Source organism: Eurosta solidaginis, chromosome 4 (genome assembly GCF_040869045.1).
Source record: "Eurosta solidaginis isolate ZX-2024a chromosome 4, ASM4086904v1, whole genome shotgun sequence".
In the NCBI taxonomy this organism is placed as follows: Eukaryota; Metazoa; Arthropoda; class Insecta; order Diptera; family Tephritidae; genus Eurosta; species Eurosta solidaginis.
This window is the reverse complement of record NC_090322.1, coordinates 35,008,637-35,036,490: the sequence shown is the minus strand read 5'-3', so window position 1 is coordinate 35,036,490 and position 27,854 is coordinate 35,008,637. Positions and strand designations below refer to the sequence as shown.

At 37.9% G+C, this 27,854-nt stretch overlaps 1 protein-coding gene across 6 annotated transcripts; it reads right to left on the bottom strand.

The window, feature by feature from the left end:
- Positions 1-190: 190 nt before the first annotated feature.
- Positions 191-27,664, bottom strand: THADA (Thyroid adenoma-associated protein homolog). Of its 6 annotated transcripts, XM_067781240.1 has the most exons (14): positions 27,620-27,664; positions 27,424-27,562; positions 27,277-27,347; positions 27,100-27,200; positions 19,806-20,063; positions 18,923-19,749; positions 17,156-17,844; positions 13,162-14,880; positions 12,955-13,098; positions 10,954-11,016; positions 9,083-9,234; positions 8,355-9,014; positions 2,858-3,045; positions 191-2,792 (listed from the first exon to the last, which is right to left on the bottom strand). In XM_067781240.1, exons 2-14 carry the CDS (start codon positions 27,533-27,535, stop codon positions 2,434-2,436), a joined length of 5,343 nt encoding a protein of 1,780 aa, XP_067637341.1. In that variant the 5' UTR covers positions 27,536-27,562; positions 27,620-27,664; the 3' UTR covers positions 191-2,433. The 6 variants fall into 6 exon arrangements, with proteins under 6 accessions (XP_067637341.1, XP_067637340.1, XP_067637343.1 ...); XM_067781239.1 differs by having other exon boundaries at positions 27,424-27,634; XM_067781242.1 differs by having other exon boundaries at positions 27,277-27,344; positions 27,424-27,634.
- Positions 27,665-27,854: the final 190 nt, after the last annotated feature.

Genomic DNA, 27,854 nt, shown 5'->3' with positions numbered 1-27,854 from the left:
CACAATAATACATATACATATGGTTCTATTCTGAACTCATTTTTCTTCGAGTTATGGCTCCGGAAACATAGAAAATTGCTTAGTCATAAAAGGGGCGGTGCCACGCCCATTTTTTTTTTTTAATTTGAAGTTTTTCCTATTTATTGTAATAAATCCTCTTGGGAAATGAATTACCATTGATACAAAGCTCTTTTTTGCAAAGATATAGCTTATTTTATTCATCCACGACCCTTTTAAAACTCTTTTATATAAAAGTGGGCGTGGTCCTTAACCGATTTCGTTAATTTTTCTTCAAAGCATTCCTTATAGTAAAGGCAACCTCGCTGCCGAATTTTGTTACGAAACGTTTAACGATTTTTGATTTATGATTAATAATATTTGTAAAATTGATTTTATCACAAGTGGGCGGTGCCACGCCCATTTTAAAAAAAATTTTTATCAAGAGTCTCAATATCAGTCCACACGTCAAATTTCAACATTCTAGGTGTATTATTTACTAAATAATCAGGTTTTTGTGTGATTCCAAATTGTTATATATATAAAAAGTGGGCATGGTTATCATCCGATTTCGCTCATTTTCAGTACCAATCTATTCTGGGTCCAGATAAGCTCGTGTACCAAATTTGGTGAAGATATCTCCATATATAATCAAGTTATCGAGTTAACGGACAGACAAGTACACGCACAGCTAAATTTCAAACAAGAATGTAATCAAATGTATGGCAGTTTGTTAACTTCATCATTTCAAAGAACAAGAATTTCACTTCTAGGATTTTATTATCTAACTCGATTTGAAAGAACGAAAGAAATTTCTTTCGGATTTGAAAAAAAAGCTTTCGAATAGTATTTCTATTCGAATCGCGTTGCATAATAAGGCCTCTGATCATCATGATACGCATTGTGGCTATTTGCCTTAACCCAGGCGAATTCATACCAGGTAGTGGCAAAGCGAATTCAACAAATTCGCCTTGCAGAACAATGTCAAGTCAAAAGAAAATTTTCATTGATTCCGATTAACTGACATAATATAGTACAAGATTATAAAAATGGTGAAAAGAGTTAAGCAGTTAAAGTCGATATATCGGTACATAACATCAAGAGAGAAATAATGCTTAAACATTTTGTATTCGGTTAACCAAGATGTGGTGTGGTTGTAATGAACATATATCTAAATAAATTAAAAACGCAGATCGACCTATCCTAATAGAAACGTCGTAACTTAGAACGGGCGTATCTCAGACCATAATGCAATAATAAAGGTGATGTCAACATATATAACTTCACTTTTTCGGCAGCTCAATTTTCCAGTATTTACTTGTGTTACAAATGTAAGAATTTTTTATTGGGAAATGGAAAGTTACGTCCTTCTTCTTGTCTAAAAAATTCTGGTAACGGCTTATATATAGGTTTTATGTCTCTAAACGTATAGTAAAATCTCCCACGGTAGTACAATTAAATGGCAGTTATATATGATAGACAACCCAATAAAATATTGTGACGAATATTAGCAACACTAAGGGATACTATCATCTCTAAGCCGATACTAAGCAGTCACTTGAATTTACATAAACAAATCAATCATTATGTATACACATATCGCTCATTTGCTGCAACGTCGGCATAACTCAAAAAGCACAATTTTCCAGGAGAGCCATTCAAAGATTTTAACTGCCATATGTTGCGCATATAAAGGCATATTTTCATTTTTATAACACGTGCTAAATTTTTAACTGATGACGAAGATTTTTTTATACAACATAGATCATGATATTGGGTACGTTTATATGTTAACTCAAAAGTCATGTTTTTTGAGTTATGACGACGTTGCAGCAAATGAGCGATATGTACATATAGCAGCGGAGAGATACGCACAAAAATATACAATCATCAGCAAAGTAGTTCTCATACATTCACATGCATAAATCTGAGATACTCACAAAAGTATGCAATCATCGGTGGAAGTATCACTCACATATACACGCGCGACATTCTGTTAATTAAGCCGTATCTGAGCGAAGTCGTTAATAAAGTCGTGTATTAATTTAACTGAATTTATTTCCTATTGACAAAAGACATAAATTGGTAAACCAAAATATAGATTCATGTGTCCTCTATAGTTCAGCATTTGAAGTCGCTAACGAGTTGTGAAAAGAAATGAAACTAAATTTAGTTCATATCTCTTCTGTCAAAAAAATTTTTATTTCAATTACAACCTTTTTAACCAGCCTTCTGAGATACGATTTTATTAAAAACTTCGTTGAGATACAGCCTTTTTAATAGAATGTCTAAAATACCTATTTTTTCACAAACTTTTTAAGATACGCCCTTTCTACTAGGATAAGTCGATATGCTATCTCTTTTGGAACTTTTCACTTAACAATGGAAAACTTACAAGTACTATCAAGAAGGAAAATCAAAAAAAATCAGACTTAGTTAAAATATCTTAGCCTCTTTTAAACAGTTTATAATTCTTGGACGTAATTTGAAAGTCGTTTCGAAAACGACAATCGCATCGAGTAGCGCCTTTCGTGGTTCCGCATACACATTCGCTTCGTTTTTATCAAAAATATCCATATCACTTGTCGTCGATGTGTCACTGCTGTTGCTGCTATTCGATGTAGCAGTGCCATCATCATCATTCGTATCCATACTGCCGCCAGTCCCCACTGTTAAAGTTTCTTTAATAATTTTAATAATATCCATTATATAATTATCATCGGCACGCATCGTTTCTAATTGATCGGCTATAGATTGTAGAAACAGCCGCTGCACCATTGTGGGCACAACCCATGCTGTGGAGGAACAAAAGAGATTTATTTTAAAAATTTCATTACAAGAAGAATTTTAAATATCATACGCATGCCAACTTCTTCAGGTAAATTATTTAAAACGATTTCGGCAGTGTAATCACGTATATCGAAATCATCATCCATAAGGTGCGTCAATGTGAGCCCGATATATAAACGACAAAATGACAGTTTCTTTTTATCCAAAGCTTTTTCAAAATGTACAGCTATATGTGATAAGATTTGAGCGGCTTTATATCTGTAAAGGAAAGAAAGAAAAAAAGCAGTTTCAAGATAAAATTTTCTTTGGTTAGGTTTAGTTTCTTTAGGTTTCGATAGACGGGGATGGTGCGTTAGGTCAATTCTGATAGCGGCTAAACGTCGTCTAATCCAATCATTCCCCAGATGGTCGGTTTAGTACCTTAGTATCTTAATGGTGCTAGGATCTATATCAGGCTTATACTAGGTTCAAACACACACCAAATTGGCAATTTATTACGCAATTTGTCATATAATAAATTGTTTCAAACTGGAAATGCAACATTGTAAAGTGTGTTTATTGAGTATATTTAAACGTCAGTTACGCATGGCTGAACTATATGGTTGGCTCATCTCATCAGCTGATTTTATGTCTTTCATTTCACTGGAGTAGGGATTGTCAAAAGATGGCAAACTCAAAATGAAACCAAAACATTGAACACATTTTCTTACAACACACAAAAATTTCGAAGTTTTATGTTTTCATTCCATTTCATTCGCCTAATAATGTGCGTGTTCATTTTGACAGTCTGAACAAAGGTATGCTCTTGTTGTAGAGATGAGCCAACCAGTTATCAAATTACTATTGTGTAAACTAAATCGAGTTGTATGAACAGCACTCAATTCAAATCGAAATTTCCTCAATTTATTTTTCTGTTTGAACATAGTATTAGGGCCATCAGCATCGAAACCAAAAACGCAATACCTTCGGTGAGTGTATCATTACAACCACGACAACGATATATATTTACTTGGAAAGAAACTTGCAACAAAATACTAAAGTTTTCAAAACAAAGTAAGTTAACAGCTGTTTCTCGCAATTTCTTTTTTGAGTCATAAGCCACCTTTTCATAGACCGGGTCGTGAGAAATTGTAATAATAAATTGCCAATTTAAAAAAAAAAAATTGCGTAATAAATTGTTTCAAACTGCAAATGCAACCTTGTAAAATGTGTTTATTGAGTAGATTTAAACGTCAGTTTACGCATGGCTTAACTATATGGTTGGCTCATCTCATCAGCTGATTTCATTTTTTTCATTTCACTGGAGTAGGGATTGTCAAAAGAAGATGGCAAACTCAAAATGAAACCAAAACATTGAACACATTTTCGAACAATACACAAAGATTTCATAGTTTTATGTTTTCATTCCATTCCATTCGCCTAATACCAACACGCACATTTTGACAGCCTTAACAAAGTTATGTTGCTGCTGTAGAGCAGTGTGTTCCATTTCATAGGCACGCGTGCCAAATTTTTCTCTTCTGCTTTCTTACGTATAGTACGATAACTGCGCTGCTTTCACACACATATTACCAATCAGTATGAAGCAGTGTTGCCAATACTTACTGTCTCGCTGTGATCGCGGAAGGGTTTTTCTCCTCATTCAATGCGCAACTTTCGAGCAGACAAGTCGTGGTAAGTCGCATTAAAAATGTTTAATATGAACTGGGAGGTAGATTTTTTAGTTGTTGATAATAAAAAGAGAGGAGAAAAATGCATGGTGTGCCATAAAGAAATTGCGCGTGCAACAAAATTTTTTGTCAAACGCCATTATCATACATGCCATGCTAATGAATTTTATGAGCTCAGTAGTAAGGAGAGGGAAAATTTTGTTCTAAGGCTCAAGAGCAAGTTGAACCTAATTGGTCCCAATAATGAAGGGAACAGGAGTAAGGAAATTAAGGCAGCATCTTATATGGTCGCTATAACTTTAGCAAAAAAATTCCGCCCATATTCAGACGGAATATTTTTTAAAGACCTCTGTAAGGATATTTTTCAATTATTTGGCAAAGAAGGAGAAGAGTTTGGAAAATTATTTGATAAGATTTCACTTTCGAAGCAAAGTATGATTCGCAGAACGGAAAAAGTAAGTAGGTATATTTATTCCATTGTTATGAAGAAATTGCAGGATAGCTTATATTTTTCTATATGTCTGGACGAAACTACCGACATTTCAAGTACAAGCCAACTTGCAATTTATGTGAAGACAGTAAATAAAAATTTTGAAATTCATGTCTCGTTTCAATGCACAGCCACGTGAATGGTAAAACCTTATGGGAAGCAGTAAATACCCAAGTATTCAATAACGTGGATAAAAATAAATTGAGTGCAGTATGCACTGACGGTGCTAAGGTTATGACCGGGAGGGATAAAGGGTTTGTTGGGTTTTTACGAAAAAATAATGTTAATGTTCCTGCGTTCCATTGCGTAATACATCAACACGCTTTATTTTCGAAGCATCTTAATATGATGAATGCAATGGAGTTTGCAATAAAAGTAATTAATAGAATAAAGGGAGGACACAACGCATTGACGAACAGAAAATTTAAAGAATTTTTAGCAGAGGTTGAAGCAGATTACGGAGATCTGCTTTTGTTTACTAACGTTCGCTGGCTAAGTCGCGGGCTAAGTTTGCAACGACTTTTTGGTTTACGGGAAGAAGTTATTCAATTTTTGCAACAAAGCCTAGCAGAAAACTGCGCAGAAATGATTTCACACTTGAAAAACGACGAATTCATATATGACATAACTTTTCTTAGTGATATATCACTCATGTTGAATGAATTCAATCTCATTTTACAAGGTAAAAACAAACATATTTTTGATCTGGTTTCTGCAACAAATCAATTGGGTCATAAGCTCAGACTGTTAAAAAATGAAATTCTTAACAAAAGTTTTACATTTTTACCAAGGACATCAAAAGTATTTGTGGAACTTCCAATTCAAAATAAATTAACAGAGTTTGTAGAAATTATTGATACCTTGATTAAACAATTTTCTGAAAAATTTATTGATTTCCATATTATCAAAAATGCAATAGATCTTCACGACAATCCATTAACATGCAATATTGAAAATTACAGTCAAGAAATTCAACAAGAGCTGAAAATTATGCAAGCCGATCCATCACTGCCCTTTGGCACAGGACTAAAGTTTTGGGAAAAAGTAAGCGATGTGTCTTATTCAAAAATAAGGTCTGAAATACTAAAACTATATTCAATGTTTGGTGCCACTTATAATTGCGAAGTCCTTTTTTCTTTTTTAAAAATAGTTAAGTCTAAATATAGACATAATTTAATGGATAACCACTTAGGAGATATCTTAAGAATTAATAGATACGAAAATGATATAAATATTGAAGAACTTGCAATGAATTAAAAAATATTTAAATAAGAATTAATATTTTATTTTCCTTAATTGCAAAAAAATAATTTTACGAATTTAGTTCCTTAAAGTAAACAAAAAAATATTGAGGAAAAATTCACATTTAATTTTTTTGTAATCTCTAAAAGTGAATTTTTTTTAGTTTTTATATTTGAAACTGTCTTTAAACTTCGGTAAATATTTATTTCTTTATTAATTTCTTTATTCTTTATTATTAACTTGTTGTTGTTTTTTTGTTGATTCTCAAAGCTAAAAATAACAAAAATAATGTTCGGTAACATCAATTTGGCTTTTCATACATAGAGTAAGTTCGGGTAATAAGGAATACATACTTTTTCACCAATAACTTCACTTTCACTTTTTTGCACCCGCCATTTCCAAGACTTTGTACAATGGGCGCATTCCAAATCGCAACTGTTGGACCCGTTCTACAAACAGTTTAGCTATACGTCAAATTGCAACATATAAAAATCTCTTTTCAAAATTAAAATATTAGGTAAATATCAATTAATTAAAGTACTTAAAATGGGTAAGTGGCTATTTATCAATACAATTTCACCATTACTACTAATATTTAAAAGTCCATTTTTCCTTCCACAATTAAACCATGAATTTTTTCGATTTCAATACGTTGGCAACATTGATTTTTTAGACGCGTGAGCGACTTGTTCTCTTCAGTCTCTCATTGTCCAGCAGAACCGCAATATGTGATTGTATATGTTTTGGCCGTAGCTGCTGTAGAGATGAGCCAACCAGCTATCAAATTACTATTGTGTAAGCTAAATTGAGTTTTATGAACTGCACTCAATTCAAATCGAAATTGCCTCAATTTATTTTTCTGTTTGAACATAGTATAAAACTGATTTTTATTGGGCTCTGAAGCTTTCTTAACTACTATCTTAGCGCAATGCAATAAGGTCAGGCTCAGATGCGCAGTCACTGGGCGCTAATCATGGGTCCAAAAACGAGCTGTCCTACTTTCTGAACCCTTTTTCTGCAACTAGCAGTCAAAACACAGACTAACATCATGGAGGTGCGGTCGGAGTTGCCAACTTTTTCAAAATTTAAACGCAGACATACCATTTCTACTACCCTACAAGAAACGCTGATAGTTTTACTAATACACTCACACTTGTAATTAACAATGCTGATCCTGCGATGACGTAAACATTGATACTTAAATTTATGTATGTTCCTTTGATCGCTCACGCATGTCCGCATGTTCCCAACGACAGCCTATAATCATGAAAAAGGACTCAAACTGGGAAAGCTTCGGACACCTGGTACAGAACAAAAGAACATACTGCAGATACCATTATGCATGTGAGACAGATACATAATTCTCAACGGAATTTTATGTATGCGACAACAGTTTATCCGATTTAATCATGTTGTCACTACTGACTGTCATATGACAATCAAATGATTATCACGGTTGTTTTGTTATTTTTTAAATTCCGCCATTTTCAACCGACGAAAACCATATAAAAAATAAGTTTAAAAAACGAAAAAGAGAGCATTTCAAAGATTCATGCTAAAAGAAAAAAATCGAAAATAATATTAAAAAATACCAAAAGCTGTCGGAATGTATGGGACGCACTCAAAAAAATGATACGCGAAAAATAATAGTGGTTAGTGGTGATTCATTTTTAAATGTGTTTCCGCATGTGGAAAGTGCTATTCTGTTGTTTTGTTATTTTCTGAATTTAAATTGAACATTCTGAAGTCGAATTCTTATAAAACTATTTATTTTAAACAAATAAGAAACGCGTATGCTTTTATCACGTACAAAATTAAAAACGTAATGAAATAAAGTAAATAAAAAGCAAAAAGCATTGTTTCATTTTTGGCGGAATATAACAATTGTCATTTATGATAGTATAACAGTCAAACCTGATATCTACAGTAAACTATCATTTATGACACTTTTTGATAGTTAGAGTGTCAGCACTGATTCAGTAGGCGATGTTGGTGTATAAGAAGGAGACAAAAACTCACACGTACACAGTTGTTTACATCACATTTGCGCAAGTCCCCTTAAGTTTATGATAGAAAGTTTGTATGAGGCGCTGATCGTTAGGTTGACATTGCTGACAATCAGAGGATAGTCATATGATAGTCAGTATTCTTGTAGGGTAACTCACCTCAAACAATCTGGATTCCATGCTTGTGAAATTTCCAATAAATATTCCAAACATGATTTTGAAAATTTCGAATCTATACCACCTTGATCGTCTACCAAACGTTCCACACACATTGCTATCGCCGACTTGACATCACCCGTATGCTTTTTTGACTCTTTCAACAATTGACTTAATGTAAAATCAAAATTATACAAAAAGCTTAATATCGCATATGCTTTCATTATACATTCTGGATAGTATTGTTGCTTTTGTAATAATTCCTTTAATGTCACATGCAAAACTTTGCTTTCACGCAATTCGGTACTTAAATGATTTCGCATTTCCACATCTAAGACATTTACAAAAAATTGCTCCTCATCGGATATTTCAAATTCAAATACATCCATTTCTTCAGGTTTCAACAATAATAATATAATATTAAGGCACACTTCAGCTTGTTCCAATTGCATTGTGGGGTGTGTGAGCGGCGGACAAAGTAAATAGTCGAGGATTGCATCAAAGGTCAATGTTAACCGTAATGTATGTAAATTGTAAAGATAGAACGATCTACGCAGCACCGGATAATAGAAGCTTAATTCAGGATTGCAAAGCTCTTTGTAGGTAGTAAAGTGGAGAAGGCTTTGTGTAGTTTCTTTTGGGTAGTTGTTGAGACTTGATTGGCTAGTGAAAGAAGATAGACGAAAATATATTTGAAATGCGATAATACAAATATATATTTAGCGGTTTACCTTTCTAGCAATTCAATGAATATATCCAACATTAATTTAAGTATAACAGCATTTCTCAATTGACTTTTTTCATGAAACACACGCAATGTGTTTGCAATGTCGCCGACTAACTCAGCGTCTGGTTGATGCACCGCTTTTAGTAACAAATAAATCTGAAAATAGGAAGTTAATCAAAAAGTGTTGTATACCTTTAGGGAACCTATTTTCCCTTTCTTGGTTCGAAGGTCTTTAAGTATGTTTCAAGCAGTTTTTGCAATTTTTTGAAAATGATTCTCTATCATTTTCCAAAACTCCCACCAAACTCAAAAATTGATTTAACAAGACCCGGTTTTTCAGTGCTAGTTTACACTACAGTTAAAGTTGACACCATCAGCTCAGTCAGGAACTCTCCGAGCCGTTCGCGACTAAACGAAAAGAGGTTTCAGACAAGGTGCCCCCTAACGTGCGTTTTTTTTTTAATTTGATGCTGGAGAAAATAGTACAAGCTGCAGAACCTAGCCGCTATGGAACAATATTGTGACGAATATTAGCAACACTAAGGGATACTATCTTCTCTAAGCCGATACTAAGCCGTCACTTGTATGTACATAAACAAATCAATTATTACAAAAATTATGTCTACGCACATGTACATACAGCAGCGGAGAGATACACACAAAAGTATGCAATCATCAGCAAAGTAGTTCTCACACATACACATGCATATTTCTGAGATACTCACAAAAGTATGCAATCTTCAGCGAACTAGTAAATTCTAGAAGGAGAAACGCCTAGAAATATGCGAATAAAAGCAGCACCAGCTGAGGCATGAGCAATCAGTTTGATTTAAGCACGCTATAAGTTGCGAAGTATAAGTGTTATTGTGAAGTATTTTCAAATTAATCTAATAAAGACCATTTTGCATTATTGAATATTGGAGTTATTTATTCAACAGTTTAACGATACGAACGTTAGAAGATTTGGGATAAGCGCAATTGCACTAAATTCGTAACAATGTTATATAAAAGCATGCAATTACTGGCGTATGCTGACGACATTGATATCTTCAGCATGAACACCCATCTGCATACTCCAAACTGGAAAAAGAAGCGGAAAATATGGGTTCTATGGTGAATAAGGACAAAACAAAGTACCTGCTGTCATCAAGCAAGGAGTCAGCGTACGCTGTTGGCAACCATAAATCGAAATAGTAAAAGACGTTCCTCGTATGGGAACCAGCATTAACACAAACAACATCAGCTTTGAAATCATGCGAAGAATCACTATTGCCAACAAACACTACTTTGGACTAGTTGGGCAATTGAAAAGTAAAGTCCTCTCTCGACAAAGGAAGATTATACTCTACAAGTTACTTATCGTACCCCTCATCTTATATGGTGCGGAAGCATGGACCATGACAACATCAGATGAGGCGTCCCAGAAAGAAGTTCCTGGAAAGATTTATGGGCCAGTACGCGTCGGCAACGGCGAATACGTTAAAAGGTTTAAATGAACTGTACGAACTCCTCATGGATCTAGGGGGTGGGAGAGGGGGATGGCCTAGGAGGTCGCATGTGGTCATAACAAATCGTTCCCGAGAGGGTGGGGCTTGGTACCAGAACGTACCGGATCTGCATCCGGCAAAGGATATCAACTCGATAACACTCCCCAAGGCCTTCGGGGAGTGTCCTTATCGCTACAACATCAACAACAACAACGAGCTTAATGCAGACACCAACATAGTTCAAGGAAGAAACACTCTTGTCGAAAACAGAGTTTAAACTCGCACTGAAAAACCGGACATAAGACGTGTATAAGGAGACGTTCTAAAAATAATAGCTTGATCCTTAAAAAAAATGATTAAACAGTTTATTACAATGCTTATAGTTTACCTGTAATAGTTGCCCATGTAAAACATTCAAGTTCAAAGGCTCGGATTTGGAGTCCGCAGAGATCTTTAAGAAATAAGAAGAAAATTATAAATTAAATATTTCACAAAGTGAGATGCTTTTCCCTTTGCCCAAAAATATGCAAAAACAAGTAAAGGTGTCTAAGTTCGGGTGTAACCGAACATTATATACTTAGCGTGAGCTTCATTGCATTTCAGATAAATTACTTTTCTACATAACACGCGGCACCGCCCGTTTAAAAAATAAATGTCTCCCCATTTCCTCTTACAATAAAACTGGATAAGTGAAAAATCATTGATTCAAAACTATTTTTTGCTAAGTTATAGCTTATTATTCTAGTCTACGACCCTTTTAAACTTGTTTTATATCTAAGTTGCGTTGGTCTTTAACCGATCCCGTCCATTTTTACTAGAAATATTTTCTGCTATAAGGAAAATATCTGTACACAATTTCATTACAACCCGTTCATTTTTCTTGTAGTTATGGCTCCCGAAACATAGAAAATTGCTTAGTCATAAAAGGGGCGGTGCCACACCCATTTTCAAAAATTTTATTGTTTTCCAATTTAATGTTATAATTCAATTTAAAAAGTAATATTCTATTGACACAAAGCTCTTTTTCGCTAAGATATAGCTTATTATTTTCGTCTACGACCCTTTTAAAAATCTTTTATATAAAAGTGGGCGTGATCCTTAACCGATTTCATAAATTTTTCTTCAAAGCATTCCTTATAAGGAAGGCAACCTCTGTCGAATTTTGTTACGATAGGTTTAACGATTTTTGATTTATGACTAATAATATTTGTAAAATTGATTTTATCACAAGTGGGCGGTGCCACGCCCATTTTAAAAAACTTTTTTTCAATTTTTTATCAAGAGTCTCAATATCAGTCCACATGTCAAATTTCCACATTCTGGGTGTATTATTTACTAAATAATCAGGTTTTTTGTGTTTTCCCAAATGTTATATATATAAAAAATGGGCGTGGTTATCATCTGATTTCGCTCATTTTCAATACCAATCTATTCTGGGTCCAGATTAGCTCGTGTACAAAATTTGGTGAAGATATCTCAATAATTAGTTATCGTGTTAACGGACATGGCTGAATCAAATTTTTTTTCGATACTGATGATTTTGATATATGGAAGTCTATATCTATCACGATTCCTTTATACCTGTACAACCAACTGTTATCCAATCAAAGTTAGTATAATCTGTGTGCTGAGTATAAAAAACTGAGACAAAAATGTACCTTCATAGTTTCGATTGTGATAAGCTATTAACAACAGTTATTGGTAAAATTTCAAAATCACAATTCATTAGCATTTTTCTCTTTCTAAAACCCCATTTCACGCCGTTTTGATTCATTTGCGTAAAGGAAGTGCTTGCAATTTGTTTATCACCTTTTTACTGCCCATCTTTTGTTGCATGGTGTGGGGTTTCAATTTTGTTGCTCACTCTTTCGTAAAATTGTTCTTAATACATTTATCCGTGCGCCCTCCAGTGGAACTTTTTGTGATAGGTTTCGCACACCCTTTGGCCTTTTGAATTACGTTTAAAATTCTAAGCATCTACCTTGCTAATGAAAAATCGATCGCAAGATTCCATGTCTCGTAAGAATCTTCACACACTCCGAAGGTTTTGGGGAGTATTATCTATAATGATGACCATGTCGAGCCTTTCACGTCTGTGGATTTAAATTGCCTCTTACGATAGCCATGGCTATCGCAGGCATATTCTGAACCCCAAAATTCGCTGGGTGATTTAACTATGTGTAAAGTTTCAGTTCATAGAGGAATGTTTGATTCCCTTTATTGCATTGTCACGGTGCCCTGATCTAAGTGCAGGGTGTTCAATTTTTAGCTCAATAAGAGGTCACTTAAAAATCGATAGCATGATTAAACATGTGCTTTATGGATTTTCTAAATATCTTGAAGAATTTTCCGTCGTTTAAAATTTATAACAAATCTTGCTTATACTCACCACGATTTCACCACACATACGCAATATTGCAGCAGGCATTGCGTCTTTTGAGACTAAAGCAACAACAGCTTTAGCTGCTAAGTAACGCGTGCGCATTTCAGGACAGCTGGCACAGTTTGAGATATATGGAATGAATTCAGTTAACTAAAAATAAAGCATGTATTAAAAAAAAATGTTTTTTCAAAAAAAAACGTGCACCATATTCACCTTTAAATTGGACTCGGTACCCTCCAATGCCGATGGATATAAACGACTAAGCATCAGCAATAACGAATGTAACTTATGCGCCTTCTGTTGTTTTTGCACCAACTCACTGGCCTCTTGCAACTGCGCCAGAAAGAAATCATAAAGCTTTGGATAACGTAAAAAGAATACACGACCTGTCATTTTATTGCGCACATTCAAATTATCCAAATCACGCGTGCGTTGAACACCAAAAATACGTGTAATTAATGCTGAAAATAATAAAGTTGCCGAATTCTTTTCCGACCATGTTTCAGCATCATAACCACGTATAGCACAGATTACACCATCGCTTACATACTCCACGACAGTCTCATTCAAATCGGTGCAACGGAAAAGTGCACGCAAAATATTCATAGCATGTGTACGCGATTCAGCGCTGCGCGTCTCATGCTGCTGCTGATCCTGTTTAGCGCACAATTGCAGCAAATGTGTCATACAATACTGGAGGGCTTTGGTAGTGCCCACTTGCAACTCGGCGGTGATGAGCGCTTGCACCATAAATGGTACACCAGCGCTACGACGTGTAGCACAAATTTTCTCATTCAATTGTTCGTCTTTGGAGATGATAGCGAGTAAGTCTCGTAACCATTGCATGGGTAACATACTCAAATCGTGCACTTCCAAACGCCAAAGACGTACACAAAGTTTTGAGAAGCCCACATAAGCTTGCTCAAAGGCACCACGATGTTTTGTTTCGGCAAGTAACTGCTTAAAATGTTCACCAATTTCGAGTAGTTGCTCTTTGGTTATGAGAAATTGTTCAGTCAATTTACTAAGCTGCAATGGTGCACGTAAAACAATTTCGCCAAGTATTAATGAGACTTCTTTCACAGTTCGCCAAGCGCATAACAGCACCATTTGTGGTGTTGTTTTAACATTTTTTAAATCTATATTTGCTGATTTAGCTGATAATATTTTACAGCTAGCCTCACTACTGCTACCATCATCTTTCTCGCTCTTTCCACCCTCACCTGCAATGTCACTTGCCGCTTCTTCGCCATACTCAGCAGGTAGTTCACTAAAATCGTTAGGCAAATGTCCCTCTGGTGATGAACTATTCACCACAGGTGACACAACATTGGTCAATTCTTTACATAATAAAATCAATTCAGCAATAATAATGCGCCAGGTAATGTCTTGTGCCAATGCTTGAAAATCTAATTGTTTTAATAAATGTTTTATAGCAAACAAAATACCGTATAAAGGATTTAATTTAGCCGCTCTCAATAGACTTTCTTTAGCTATTTTCAATCCACTTTTTAGTTGTTGTAGTAGCCAACGCAGTGCAACATAATTAATGGTATTATAATTTGTTGTGGCTGTTTCATAGTTGCTGAAGTTTTTTATACGCTCATTGTGATTACAATAAAATTCTATTTGATATGCAGCAGTTACTGAATCGGTTGGTCGTATTGAAGTTAAAAGTTTTGAGATGTTAGTTAAATTAAGATTGTATTTCCTTTTCTCTATTAAATTACAATTTGAACGTTTTTCGATGGCTTTCAAAATATTAACTGCTAGTTTTTTATTTGACTCATATGAATCTGAAAGCATAACGGTTAGCGTTCTAACTGTATTTCGTGGTAATATGCTGTCGAGTGAAATAGCGCAATTTTCGCATATCTGTATGCACTGTTCTAATAGTTGTAGAGAAACTGATCGCCGGCTGAAGTTTGCACCCTGAAGGAAAAATTAAAATGAGTATATCTTATAACTTTAAACGAGCAATTCTTGTATATTTGTATGTTTGCATAGCCGAACGATCTCGGGAACGGCTCAACCGATTTAAATGAAATTTGGCACAGAGATAATGTATCACCTTCTAAGACTGTCTACCTAGGTGTTGCCACTCAGAATGTTTCACAAGGTTGCCACCTATTCGAAATTAAAAAAAAATTACATGAGATATGCCGATATGGGTATCAAACGAAAGATATTTCACTCCGCATTACAATAGGGACATTTTTGAGTAGGGTTGCCATATAGGGTTGCCACCTATTCGAAATAAAAAAAAATTTTATGATATACCGATATGGGTATCAAACGAAAGATATTTCACTCCGCATTACAATAGGGACATTTTTGAGTAGGGTTACCATTAAGGGTTGCCACCTATTCGAAATTAAAAAAAATGCATGAGATATGCCGATTTGGTATCAAACGAAAGGTATTTCACTCCGCATTACAATAGGGACATTTTTGAGTAGGGTTTCCTTTTAGGGTTGCCACCTATTCGAAATTAAAAAAAATTGCATGAGATATACCGATATGGGTATCAAACGAAAGGTATTTCAGTCTGCATTACAATAGGGACATTTTTGAGTAGGGTTACCATTTAGGGTTGCCACCTATTCGAAATTAAAAAAAATTGCATGGATATGCCGATATGGGTATCAAACGAAAGGTATTTCACTCCGCATTACAATAGGAACATCTTTGAGTAGGGTTGCCATTTAGGGTTGCCACCTATTCGAAATTAAAAAAAATTGCACGAGATATGCCGATTTGGTATAAAACGAAAGGTATTTCACTCCGCATTACAATAGGGAAATTTTTGAGTAGGGTTTCCTTTTAGGGTTGCCACCTATTCGAAATTTAAAAAAATTGCATGAGATATACCGATATGGGTATCAAGCGAAAGGTATTTCAGTCTGCATAACAATAGCGACATTTTTGAGTAGGGTTGCCATTTAGAGTTTCCACCTATTAGAAATTTAAAAAAATTGCATGAGATATACCGATATGGGTATCAAACGAAAGGTATTTCAGTCCGCATTATAATAGGGACATTTTTGAGTAGGGTTACCATTTAGGGTTGCCACCTATTCGAAATTTAAAAAATTGCATGGGATATGCCGATATGGGTATCAAACGAAAGGTATTTCACTCCGTATTACAATAGGGAAGTTTTTGAGTAGGGTTGCCATTTGGGGTTGCCACCTATTCGAAATTAAAAAAAAAATTGCATGAAATATACCGATATGGGTATCAAACGAAAGGTATTTCAGTCCGCATTACAATAGGGACATTTCTGAGTAGGGTTGCCACCTATTCGAAATTTAAAAAAATTGCATGAGATATTCCGATATGGGTATCAAACGAAAGGTATTTCACTCCGTATTACAATAGGGAAGTTTTTGAGTAGGGTTGCCATTTGGGGTTGCCACCTATTCGAAATTAAAAAAAAAATTGCATGAAATATACCGATATGGGTATCAAACGAAAGGTATTTCAGTCCGCATTACAATAGGGGCATTTTTGAGTAGGGTTGCCATTTTGGGTTGCCACCTATTCGAAATTTAAAAAAATTGCATGATATGCCGATATGGGTATCAAACGAAAGGTATTCCAGTCCGCATTACAATAGGGACATTTTTGAGTAGGGTTACCATTTAGGGTTGCCACCTATTCGAAATTAAAAAAAATTGCATGATATATACCGATATGGGTATCAAACGAAAGGTATTTCACTCCGCATTACAATAGGGACATTTTTGAGTAGGCTACCCCAACCGAACGAATACGAATACATACACAAGAATTGCTCGTTTAAAGTTATAAGATAATATATGTACATATGTATAAAAAAAGTAGAGTTGAATTAATGATGACATGTAGAACAAAGTATGTTATGCGGCATACTCGAAGATTGCCGAGCAAAGCTCGGTCGCCCAAGTACTGTATTCATTTATTTATACAATTTTTATTCAATCAAGTTACAAAATACGAAAAATGATAAAAGTATATTCTATTGCTAATTGAAGTATGCAAATAGAAATATGAATTCAGCGAATGAACGAACAGTTTATTGAATGGGTCAAAACTTAGCAAAGCAGCGCAAAAACAAGTCTGAAAGCGGATATTATTATTTTCCGCTATAGATTTACCACTTTAGTTCATGGCATTTCGTTGCGGTTTTCCTTATTACAGCTAACAGAAATAATAAGTTAAGTACCTGAAATAAATTTCGCACCAATTTTTTTATGAAATCGCGCAAAAACTGCAATTGCATTGGCTCATCATCACCAATGCCATCAATCGTTTTGCGTATGGCACCAGTATTTCGCGTTGTTGTTGTTATTGTCGTTGTTTTTGTATTATCACTATTCGTTTTAGCCGGTTTCCTATCTTTCAACTGCTTTAACAAATTCAATTCACAACGCATTAAGGCTTTATTAAATAATGCAAGCATTTTTTGACGTGTTGCTGGACTTTGGGAATTGGCGTTATATTCCAAAAATAAAAGCAAATTTTCACATTCCAATAATGTCAACTGCTCCGTAGTCTTATTCGTTTCCACCAACAGCCGCAAAGCCATAATACGCGTTTCATCCGAGTTTGAGAGAATACTATACAATAAAGGACCTGAGAATTTCGACATAATATCATTGAAATTATCAATTTTAATTCCAGTCTTTCGTACAGCCCACAAAACAGATAATTTTGTACTAATCGGTATATCGAAATCGTTATTTTCAATGATATGCTGTACAATCTTCGGCTCATATTTGACCGCTTTCACTATTAGCTTTTCAATATCAGGTAAACGTTCGTCTTGAGCGCTAGCGACATAAAGTAAATATTTAATCCAGAGATTAGTCCACACTTCATAGTTAATCTCCTGGTGACTGACATACATTAGCGCTGCAAGAAGAAATACATATTTGTAGATAGAAGTACATATTTAATTATGCATTCGTTCGTCGGCTTAGAGTGTCAACATGCGAATGATTTCTTTTTATCCGAAAGCTATTAGAAGGACAGTTGACGGAAGACTTAAAAGTTGGTATAACGATTTTGGCTACGAGATTACTGGCGTGCTTTGCCACACAACTACAAAAATGGGGTTTTTAGCTATGGTTTTTGTTCCGAAACCAAACATTTTTCAAAACTTACCACATAAGCCGTTTTATCATGTATGCTATTCACAAATGTGGAGGTCCACACCAAAATGAAACATTTACATCATAAATAGTTTCGAAAAAATACCAAATTGATTCAAAGGGCTGTGTAGCGCAACCCTTTCAAGGGATTGTCCGCGCAATATATAGCTTCTCCAACCCATTTGTCAACCTCGCCTACCCGCGGAGAATTTTTTCTTTAACAGCCGAGGCTCTGGCGACCCCAAGTTCCTCATGGATCTAGGGGTGGGAGGGCGTTATGGCCTAGAAGTTTTCATGTGGTCATATCAAATCGTGCCCGTGATGGTCGGGCTAGTACTTTAATGGTGCTTGTTACCGGAACGTCCCGGAGCTGCATCCGGCAAAGGACCTTCAACATCGATAACACTCCCCGGGGAGTTATGACACTTGAAGTAAATAAGCGACATGTCGTTTTGATATGCATCTCCATACATATAGGAAAAAATTAAATTGTTGCAAAGATTATATAACCTCCAGATTAGCGACTTTGGCAGTAAAGAAATAGTTTAAATCTATACTTTAAGTGGAAACTAGTGAGAAATAGTTCATATGATTGTGTCAAGTCAACGTAATTAAGACTTGGTTGCATTTTTTAAAGTCGCCATTGGAAATTTCGATAGATGCCTGCAAGTGTAAGGGATCTGCATTAGAAGGTCAATTATTTTCAAAGTACGTAAATGTTGCGTTTTGGTGTCGACGTCCACAAATGCTCCTCTAAGTTGGAAAGTTTACGTTCTAAGCCGATCATTTGTTTTAAACTAAGTAAATGATTTGTTAAAGTAAGCAGCTGTCGTTCTCACCCTCAAACAAATTATTCACCATGAAATCACGTCCCAGCTGTTGAGCAAATATATGTGTAAATACTTCCGGACATTGTCGTATGATTATATCCGCTCCCATAATTGCCGCCGTTTGTTGCAACACAACACATTTCATTGAAAGCGATAAACGTTCAGAACGACAGGCATCATAAATTTTTTGTAATAAAAACTCAAATTCGATTTTGCTAGCCGCTGCGACTATATTACGCAATAAATCACGACACATATGACGCACACTATCCATATGATGTTCTAAATAACTAAAAGCGTATATTAATAATTTACGTAAAATCAATTTTGCATCATCCAAAGCCGCCACATTTGCCTGTGCTTTCAAATCAAAGTTATGTATTAGTTTTGAAAGTTGATAAAGTGCGCGCGTTGCGCATAATAATATATTTGGTATTGTTGAGTAGGCATTAGCTATTTCATCTGTTTTACTACAAATATCACGTATATCAGCAGAAATTTGTTGAAAATCATGCTGATCAAAAGTGTTTATAACACCAACGCATAATGTGATTTCATGAGGATTTTTTGTAAGCTTAACTTCTTGTATGAATTGTTCATAGTTGGCGTTTAGTTTAGCATTATGTGCTAATAATATACCAGCATTTGTGCGTGGATCCATTGGTATTTCATCATCTTGCACAATTTGTTTACATAGCATACTTAATTGCGTCAGTGTTATTTTGTGTGCATCTTTGATTGTAATACCATATTCTTGTACACAACATAAAAGAAGACGTATAGCATTATGTATATATAAATAATATTCATTACGCACTGAAGGTGAGCTAAGAACGCTGAAAATTAGAGATGTTAGAATGAAGCACAGAAATATGTAGATTATACGTCCTACCTCAATTCAGTAAGATACTTTTGTACGGCTGCACAGAGGAATGGAAATAGTTCAGCAATACAAATTTGAAAAGCTTTCAGACCACATTCAAAATTCTCGAAACAACCAGTCATCGACGTAATCGTAACATTCCAACGGCTACTCTCAGTTTCCCCTTTAGTCTGACTTACTAAGCTTTGTAAAGTTTGGGCCAAAGCATTTACAATTGCTGATTCATCTATGGCTCCTGTGCTCAGGCGAGCCGCTGTAATTAAAAGTCTGAAAAATAAACAAGTTTTAGAAGTATTTATTTATTTTTTTGTTTGCTTAAAGGTCAATGTATATTTGTTTCCCCACCATCGTGTTTTCTTTATTGTCCTCTCCCCTAAAGCTGCATTTGTACGAGCGTCCTTTCAGAATTTGCCACATTCGTGACTTTCAACTCGTTTTTCAGCTGTTCAAATGAAAGAGCTGATATGAAATTCTACAACGGCTGAAAAGCCCTAGAGGCCAATTATGAAGTTCTACCATAAGATTGCAACTCTATGTTAGTCCTTTAAGACTTTGCCTCATGAGCAATTTTAAGCTGTTTTTGTTGTTGCTGTAGCGATAAAGACACTCCCCGAAGGTTTTAGGGTGTGTTACCGATGTTGATGGTCCTTTGCCGGATACAGATCGATCTCGGGAACGATTGGGGTTGCCAAAGCCTCGCTTACTAAATATGTCTCTGATACATACTTATTTGTAACAGGATTTGCCTCGCGTAGGTGACGTCGACAATGGGTTGCGGAAGCTTTGAAATGCGCTTATCAACCCCTTGATTCTCCCACCGTTTGTCATGCAAAATGAAATGCAAAATCTGTGAGGACGCCATGGAGTAATAGCTTTACACTCCTCAGGGCTTCAATCAAGGGAGAATTCCATATGTTGCTTCTCGGGCCTTATAACGTAGCTATTTTCAGCTATTTCATTTACAGGCCTGGCGTGTAACGCCCAAGAGGCTAGCGATGAATTTCTGTTAACAGGAGGAAAAAAATACTTCCGAGTATCACGAGCTCCAGTAACTTTGGGCGGGTGGCTTGGAATCTCGTCCTTTCCAACTTCCCACACATCGCAGCCCTACTTGTTGTGTGGCAAATATACTTCAGCTGCTCGAAATCACGTCTTATCACCAGCTCCAGTAACTTTGGGCGGTTAGCTTGGAATCACGTCCTTTCCAACCTCCCACACATCGCAGCCCTACTTGTTATGTGTCAAATATATATTAGCTGCTCGAAATCACGTCCATTCCGACAGCACTAATAATCAATTCCCGTTGCTCGGCATCACAGTCCATCCCGACAACTGATTTAATCGCTTCCCAAGGCAGTCGGTTCTATGTACCGGAGCGACTCGGGATTTTTCCCGACCAAGGACTGTCATTTCAGTGTGACCCCATCTAATCTGTTTCGTCCCTCCCACAAATTGTCATCCTCCCAGCAGCTCCTTGCAGCAGGACTGCTCCATATTCTCTTACTCCGGGAAGGCATCGAATCCAATCCGGGTCCGTCTCCTGACCCCGGCCCTGAGAAATGGTTTTGCTGCATCTGCCGGAAAAGAATCTTTTTAGGACGGTCATACTCTGTTCAGTGTGTCTCGTGCAAGGGATGGTTGCATCGGACAGGTTGTTCTGGGCTTGATCCCAAAACCCGACGTCCACGTAACTTTTATAAATCTTTTGTGGCTCCTTGCTGTTCACGCCCAAGGGCGTCCCGTAGTCTACGTCTAAGCGCCCCCCCCCCCCACTACCTTCCAGCAGCCCCGCTGCTCGGCAAGCCACAACAAGTACCCGCTGCTGCTCGCGCCCCACGGCGCCAACAACTCAAACAGCTGCTACCACTCATAACTACAATCTTCGTAGTAGAGTCGGAAGCAATGCTGAGCAACAGCCCCTGCCCCCGTCTTCTCCCCCCTCTTTTCCGGCAGAAATCGTGTAGGTCAGGGAAACAGACTCTTAGTCCCTACCTCCGTTTGTACAGTTTGCCAGCACATAATATATATGTTTGCGACATCAGCCCAATGCAGCTCCTGCCTTGGGTGGTGCCACTTCCCTAGATGTTCTGGTCTCCGCGACGGCAACCCCCCGACGGATTTCATCGCGCCATGTTGCCAGGTCGCAACCCCAATTCATCCGGGTACCCCAATGCTTGCCCAAGGACGCCCAGTCCTAGGGCCACAACAGCAATTGCGTCCTGGCCTTCCCCAACCCAGGCGTAGTCACCCGTCACTTACCCCCAGAGTGGCGACGTCTCCCCTTATGCACCTCAGAATTCTGCAGTTAAACTGTAATGGACTAACTGGGAAGATTACGGAGATTGTCGATTTCATGAAGCGGCACAACATCCGCATTGCTGCGATTCAAGAGACTAAACTCACAGCAAGATCTGCATTGCAGACCTGCTCTGGGTATAACGTCCACAGGGAAGACCGCGAGAGCGGAAATGGAGGCGGTCTCGCGTTTATCATACACCACTCTGTGCAATATTGTATATTTGATCCTGGCATCGACCGCAGGGACAATGTCTTAGAACGTCAAGGCCTATCTGTCCGGTCAGGCGATGCAAACCTAGAAATCATCAACATCTACATCCCTCCTTCCACCTGTTGCCCCAGTGGACACCGCCCTAATAACAGGGCCTTACCCACTGGCAACAATCACATTATCTTAGGCGATTTCAATGCCCATCATGATCTATGGCATTCAAACTTGCGGGCGGACAGTAGGGGTGAGATGTTGGCGGATCAAATAGAAGAAACGACGTTCTGCACAATAAACGGAGACGCCCCCACACGTATGGTAGGAAGCTGTCACAGCTCGCCAGATATCTCAATCGTGAGCGCAGAACTCGTAAACTGCGTCAACTGGCAGCCGATGGTAACATTGGCATCCGACCACCTGCCCATACTTATTTCGCTTGAGCGTAACGCCGACTTCATCGTCACTGAAAAACGCACTTTCATAAACTTCAAAAAAGGAAAGTGGGAAGAATATAAATCCTTTACAGACAGCCGCCTAGCTGCCCTCCCTATCCCGACTGATGCCCGCCAAGGGGAGCGTGCCTTCCGTAGGGTCATTAAATCCGCCTCGGCACATTTCATTCCCTCCGGGAGAATTCCCGAAATCCGGCCACACTTCCCGGCGGAGGCCGCAAACTTAGCGAGAGAACGTGACCTTATAAGACAGCTTGACCCAGGCGACCCACAAATAAGGGATATAAACCAACGCATCAGATTGCTTGTAGATGAACACAAGCGGGCGAAATGGGAGGAGCACCTAAGAGGTTGTAACCTCTCTACCGGTGTGGGTAAACTTTGGTCCACCGTAAGGTCCCTATTGAATCCGACTAAGCACAAAGACAAAGTTTCCATCGCCTTTGGCGACAAAGTGCTGTCGGACGCGAAAAAATGCGCGAGCGCTTTCTACCGACAATATATAATGCATCCTACGGTCGACAAAGATAGACGGAGAGCCAATAGACCCGCACATAAACACAAATTCAGCGCGTCACCAATCACCATCACCGCTAAAGAGGTTGAGGACGCCATTGGTCGTGCTAAACCATCCCAAGCAGTGGGCCCAGACGGCATAGCCATGCCGATGCTTAAAAACCTAGGGAAAGAGGGGTTCAAATATTTAGCGCGTGTCTTCAATCTGTCTCTTTCAACCTTTGTCATACCTGAGAAATGGAAAATGGCCAAGGTGGTCCCGCTACTAAAGCCTGGGAAACCAGCTAACATAGGTGAGTCATATCGTCCGATATCTCTCCTATCGCCAGTGGCAAAGACGCTTGAAGCCATTTTGCTACCTTATTTCCAAGCAAATTTGCAGCTAGCCCCTCATCAGCATGGCTTCAGAAAACTCCATAGCACTACCACCGCGCTAAATGCCATTAGCACCCAGATAAATTGCGGTTTAAATCAATACCCCCACCATAGAACAGTACTCGTAGCGCTAGACCTATCAAAAGCTTTTGATACGGTCAACCATGGCTCGTTACTGCAGGACCTGGAAGGGTCTACCCTTCCCCCATGTCTTAAAAGGTGGACCGCAAATTATCTGGGTGGTCGGCAGGCATCGGCGAAATTTAGAAACGAAACATCAAAACCAAGGAGAATTAAACAGGGGGTGCCACAGGGTGGTGTCCTACTCCCACTTTTGTTTATTTTCTACATATCTAAGCTACCTTCACCACCTGAAGGAGTGACAATCGTTTCCTATGCCGATGACAGCACAATAATGGCCACAGGCCCAGGCCCAAAGATCGATGCGCTATGCAATAAAATAAACGGCTACCTCCCTGATCTCTCCAGTTTTTTCGCCTCGCGAAACCTGGCATTATCACCGACTAAATCTTCCGCGACCTTATTTACAACATGGACGCCCCAAATGTCGACCATTTTGAACATCTACGTCGATGGCACTACGCTACCGACTGTCCTACACCCCAAAATCTTGGGTGTGACGTTTGATCAGGGTCTACATTTTGGTGAGCACGCAGCCGCAATTGTTCCGAGAATTCAGAGCCGTAACAAAATCCTCAAATCCCTCGCTGGCAGTACTTGGGGAAAAGATAAAGAAATGCTCATGACTACATACAAAGCAATTAGCCAGCCGATTACGTGCTACGCGTCACCCTTATGGTCGCCAAGCCTAAAAATCACCCACTGGAAGAAACTACCGGCCTGCGAGAATACTGCTCTCAGAATCGCCACGGGCTGTCTTCTTATGTCCCCAGAACACCATCTGCATAATGAGGCGAGAATACTCCCCATCAGGGAGAGAAATGAGATGCTGACCAAACAGTTCCTGTTGAATACCCAGAAACCTGGGCATCTCAACAGACATCTGATTGATGAACCAGCACCGCCTAGGGGCTTAAGGAGTCATCTCCGTAAGCATTTTGAGGAAATACGGCACCTGAGAACCCAGCCGTATGAAGTGAAAAAACACAAGCAGGTCCTTGGTGAACTCCATAAACAGGCGTCGGAGCTTTATGCCGGGAATTGCCCGGTGAATCCAGTACTTAACGAAAATTATCCAAAACTTGCGGAAGAGGAACGCATACTCCCCAGGGAAACGCGTGTCACTCTTGCTCAACTTCGTTCTGGATACTGTAACAGGTTAAACTCTTACCTATCCAGAATCAACCCCGACATACAAAATGTATGCCCCGCTTGCAATGTGTCCCCACATGACACCAACCAGGGATGCACCTTAACGTTAAGCTAATCGTTTATCAAAAAATTTCCACCGTTTCCGTTGAAACACTTCGAAATATTATCGATAAAGAAATTATCAAGATAAATTGTATCTCGTTTTTAACCGAAACGAAAAGCTTTCGTTAACGTTAAAAACGTTAACAAAAACGTGATACTTTATGTTTGAATTGTGCTGGCAATGCTATAGCCATGGTGAAGCCGTAAGGTGGTAACAACGAGCGCACATACACACACAAACTCCATATAATTTGTTTGTGTAATTCGTTGGTGGTAATGTCAAAAACACTCTTAGAAATGTTCGTACTGTCAAAATTCATGAGAAAAGTTGCAATCAGCTTGGCTATTGCTTTCACCTTTAATGACTCTGCCATCAATCAGCTTTGCCAGCATAGTTTGAAATTAATAATGAACATAAACGATTTGATTCCGTTTTGATATGGCAGAAAACGAAACGAAATCATTTCGTTAATTTGACGTTTTTAACGTTAATAAACGAAACGAAATGACTTTGTTTCGTTTATTAACGTTAATTATCGTAACGAAATGATATCGGTTCGTTGGTTAAGCATGCCTGACACCAACCATCTCTTCAATTGTAATGTGGAACCAACGCCTCTAACACCCCTTTCCTTATGGTCCACCCCTGTTGAAACGGCAAGTTTCCTTGGACTCCCGTTAGAGGATATTGATGACAATTTGTGATCGGTCGCGGCTATTAGGTGGGGCGAGCATTGCTACAACAACAACAACAACAACAACAACTGTTTTAATAATGTATATACATATTTTATAATATAATTTTGTTCAATTTGTATGCTTCTGTAATTTATCTGTAATCCGTACTATATTTAGTCTGATTAATTGTTAAATTTGTAGACTAATAAAGAAATAAATAAATATATAAATAGTTTAAATGTAAGTTGTGGTTGAGCCGCAATAATAAATAACAAAATTACGAGCGAAATTTACTATAAACTTTTGAAGCAACTTTATTGACGGTGCAGAATTTTGGTGGTCTTGCCTAACAGAAGTAACTCAGTAATATGAGCTCATAATAGTAAATGAAACCAGCCAGTGAAGAAGGTCATAGACGAAATGAAAGCATTTTCGGTGTTTTAAACCTGCTGTCGTTGTTGTTTTTGTAGCGATAATCTTGCTCTCCGAAGGCTTATCGATGGCATGGCCCTTTACCGGATACAGATCCGGTACGCTCCGGTAACACAGCACCATTAAGGTACTAGCCCGACCATCTCGGGAACGATTTATATGGCCACATTTAACCTTGAGGCCATCCCTCCCTCCCCACCACAAAGTTCCATGAGGAGCTTGGGGTCGCCAGAGCCTCGGCTGTTAATGAAACAGGATTCGCCGCGGATAGCTGAGGTTGACAATTGGGTTTGGAAAAGCTATATATTGCGCTGGCAACCTGAAAAGGTTGCGCTACACAACCCCTTGAATCTGGTAGTTTAGTAGCATCTTACAACAGGCATACCTACCGCGGGTATATTCTCACCCCCTGACTCGATGAGGGTGCCTGCTGGCATAGAAAGGTTTTATATGCGGGTAAGGGGGTAAGAATATACCCGCGGTAGATATGCCTGTCGTAAGAGGCGACTAAAATACCAGATTCAAGGGGTGTGTAGCGCAACCCTTCAGGTTGCCAGCGCAATATATAGCTTCTCCAAACCTAATTGTCAACCTCACCTATCCGCGGCGAATCCTGTTTTACTAACACACGAGGCTCTGGCGACCCCAAGGTCCTCATGGAACTTGGTGGTGGGGAGGGAGGGGATGGCCTGTAGGTTTAATGTGGCCACATAAATCGTTCCCGAGATGGTCGGGCTGGCACCTTAATGGTGCTGTGGTACCGGAGCGTACCGGATCTGTATCCGGCAAAGGACCATCACATCGATAACACTCCCCAAAGCCTTCGGGGAGCAACCTTATCGCTACAACAATAACAACATGTGCGATGATCTACGGCAGATTACTAAAGCGCGTACTTGTTACGTGGAAATCTTGATAACTAAACTCCCCTGAAGTAAAGAATACTTACTTTAAAATCTGATTACGCACCGGATGTTTAAGTGGGCAATGAAAATACAAGTCAGAGAGAAATTGTAACGCCTGTGTATCGTGACAAATATTTTTGAATATCTGGAAAACAAAACAAAAATAAGTATGCATATCCAGAAATGCAAGAATGTCAGCCCACCACCCAATTTCAACTCACGTTTTTCACCGCCGCCACTTGCTCTGGTATCGTTTTGGAATTTTTCAATTCAAGGCAATAACTGAGCACTGCTAGTTTATTAAATGTGAAACAAAATAATATTGAAAAGTATTTGCATAGGTATTAAATTTTATGTGTAATAAATACTACAATTTTCATGATGTTTCGGCAACGTGATTAGTGCAGCGCGCATTTCTGCATTCTTTTTAACATGCTCGCCAGTCTTCACCGATGACACACGCAAATTTAATGAATTCATTGCCAATTCCTCTCTTCACCAGATAATCTTGAATTGTCAATACTTTAATTATAGAAAATATAGTTTATTTATTATAAAACTTGCATTTAGTCGCCACCAACGAACAACACAACAGAAAAACAATCAGCTGTTTAACCAGTGTCATAGCTTTTTTTTTATTTTAGAGGGTTCGATGACCTAAGCAAAGTTAAAGGGCTAATTAAACTTCTTTAACCCTAACGTCATCGTCGTAACCATAACCATCTCCAATGTAATCGATTAATAGGGTCTTACGGCTGAATTCTGTAATTCAGTCTCATCTCAAGTCTCTAAATTTGAG

Excerpts from the sequence above, each read along its gene's own strand:
- THADA (XM_067781240.1), bottom strand. The coding sequence starts at position 27,535 with ATGAATTCATTAAATTTGCGTGTGTCATCGGTGAAGACTGGCGAGCAT. Across the intron at positions 27,201-27,276 it reads AAGTGGCGGCGGTGAAAAAC|ATATTCAAAAATATTTGTCA; the intron begins GTGAGTTGAAAT and ends TTTGTTTTCCAG. Across the intron at positions 2,793-2,857 it reads ACCTGAAGAAGTTGGCATGC|CATGGGTTGTGCCCACAATG; the intron begins GTATGATATTTA and ends GTTCCTCCACAG.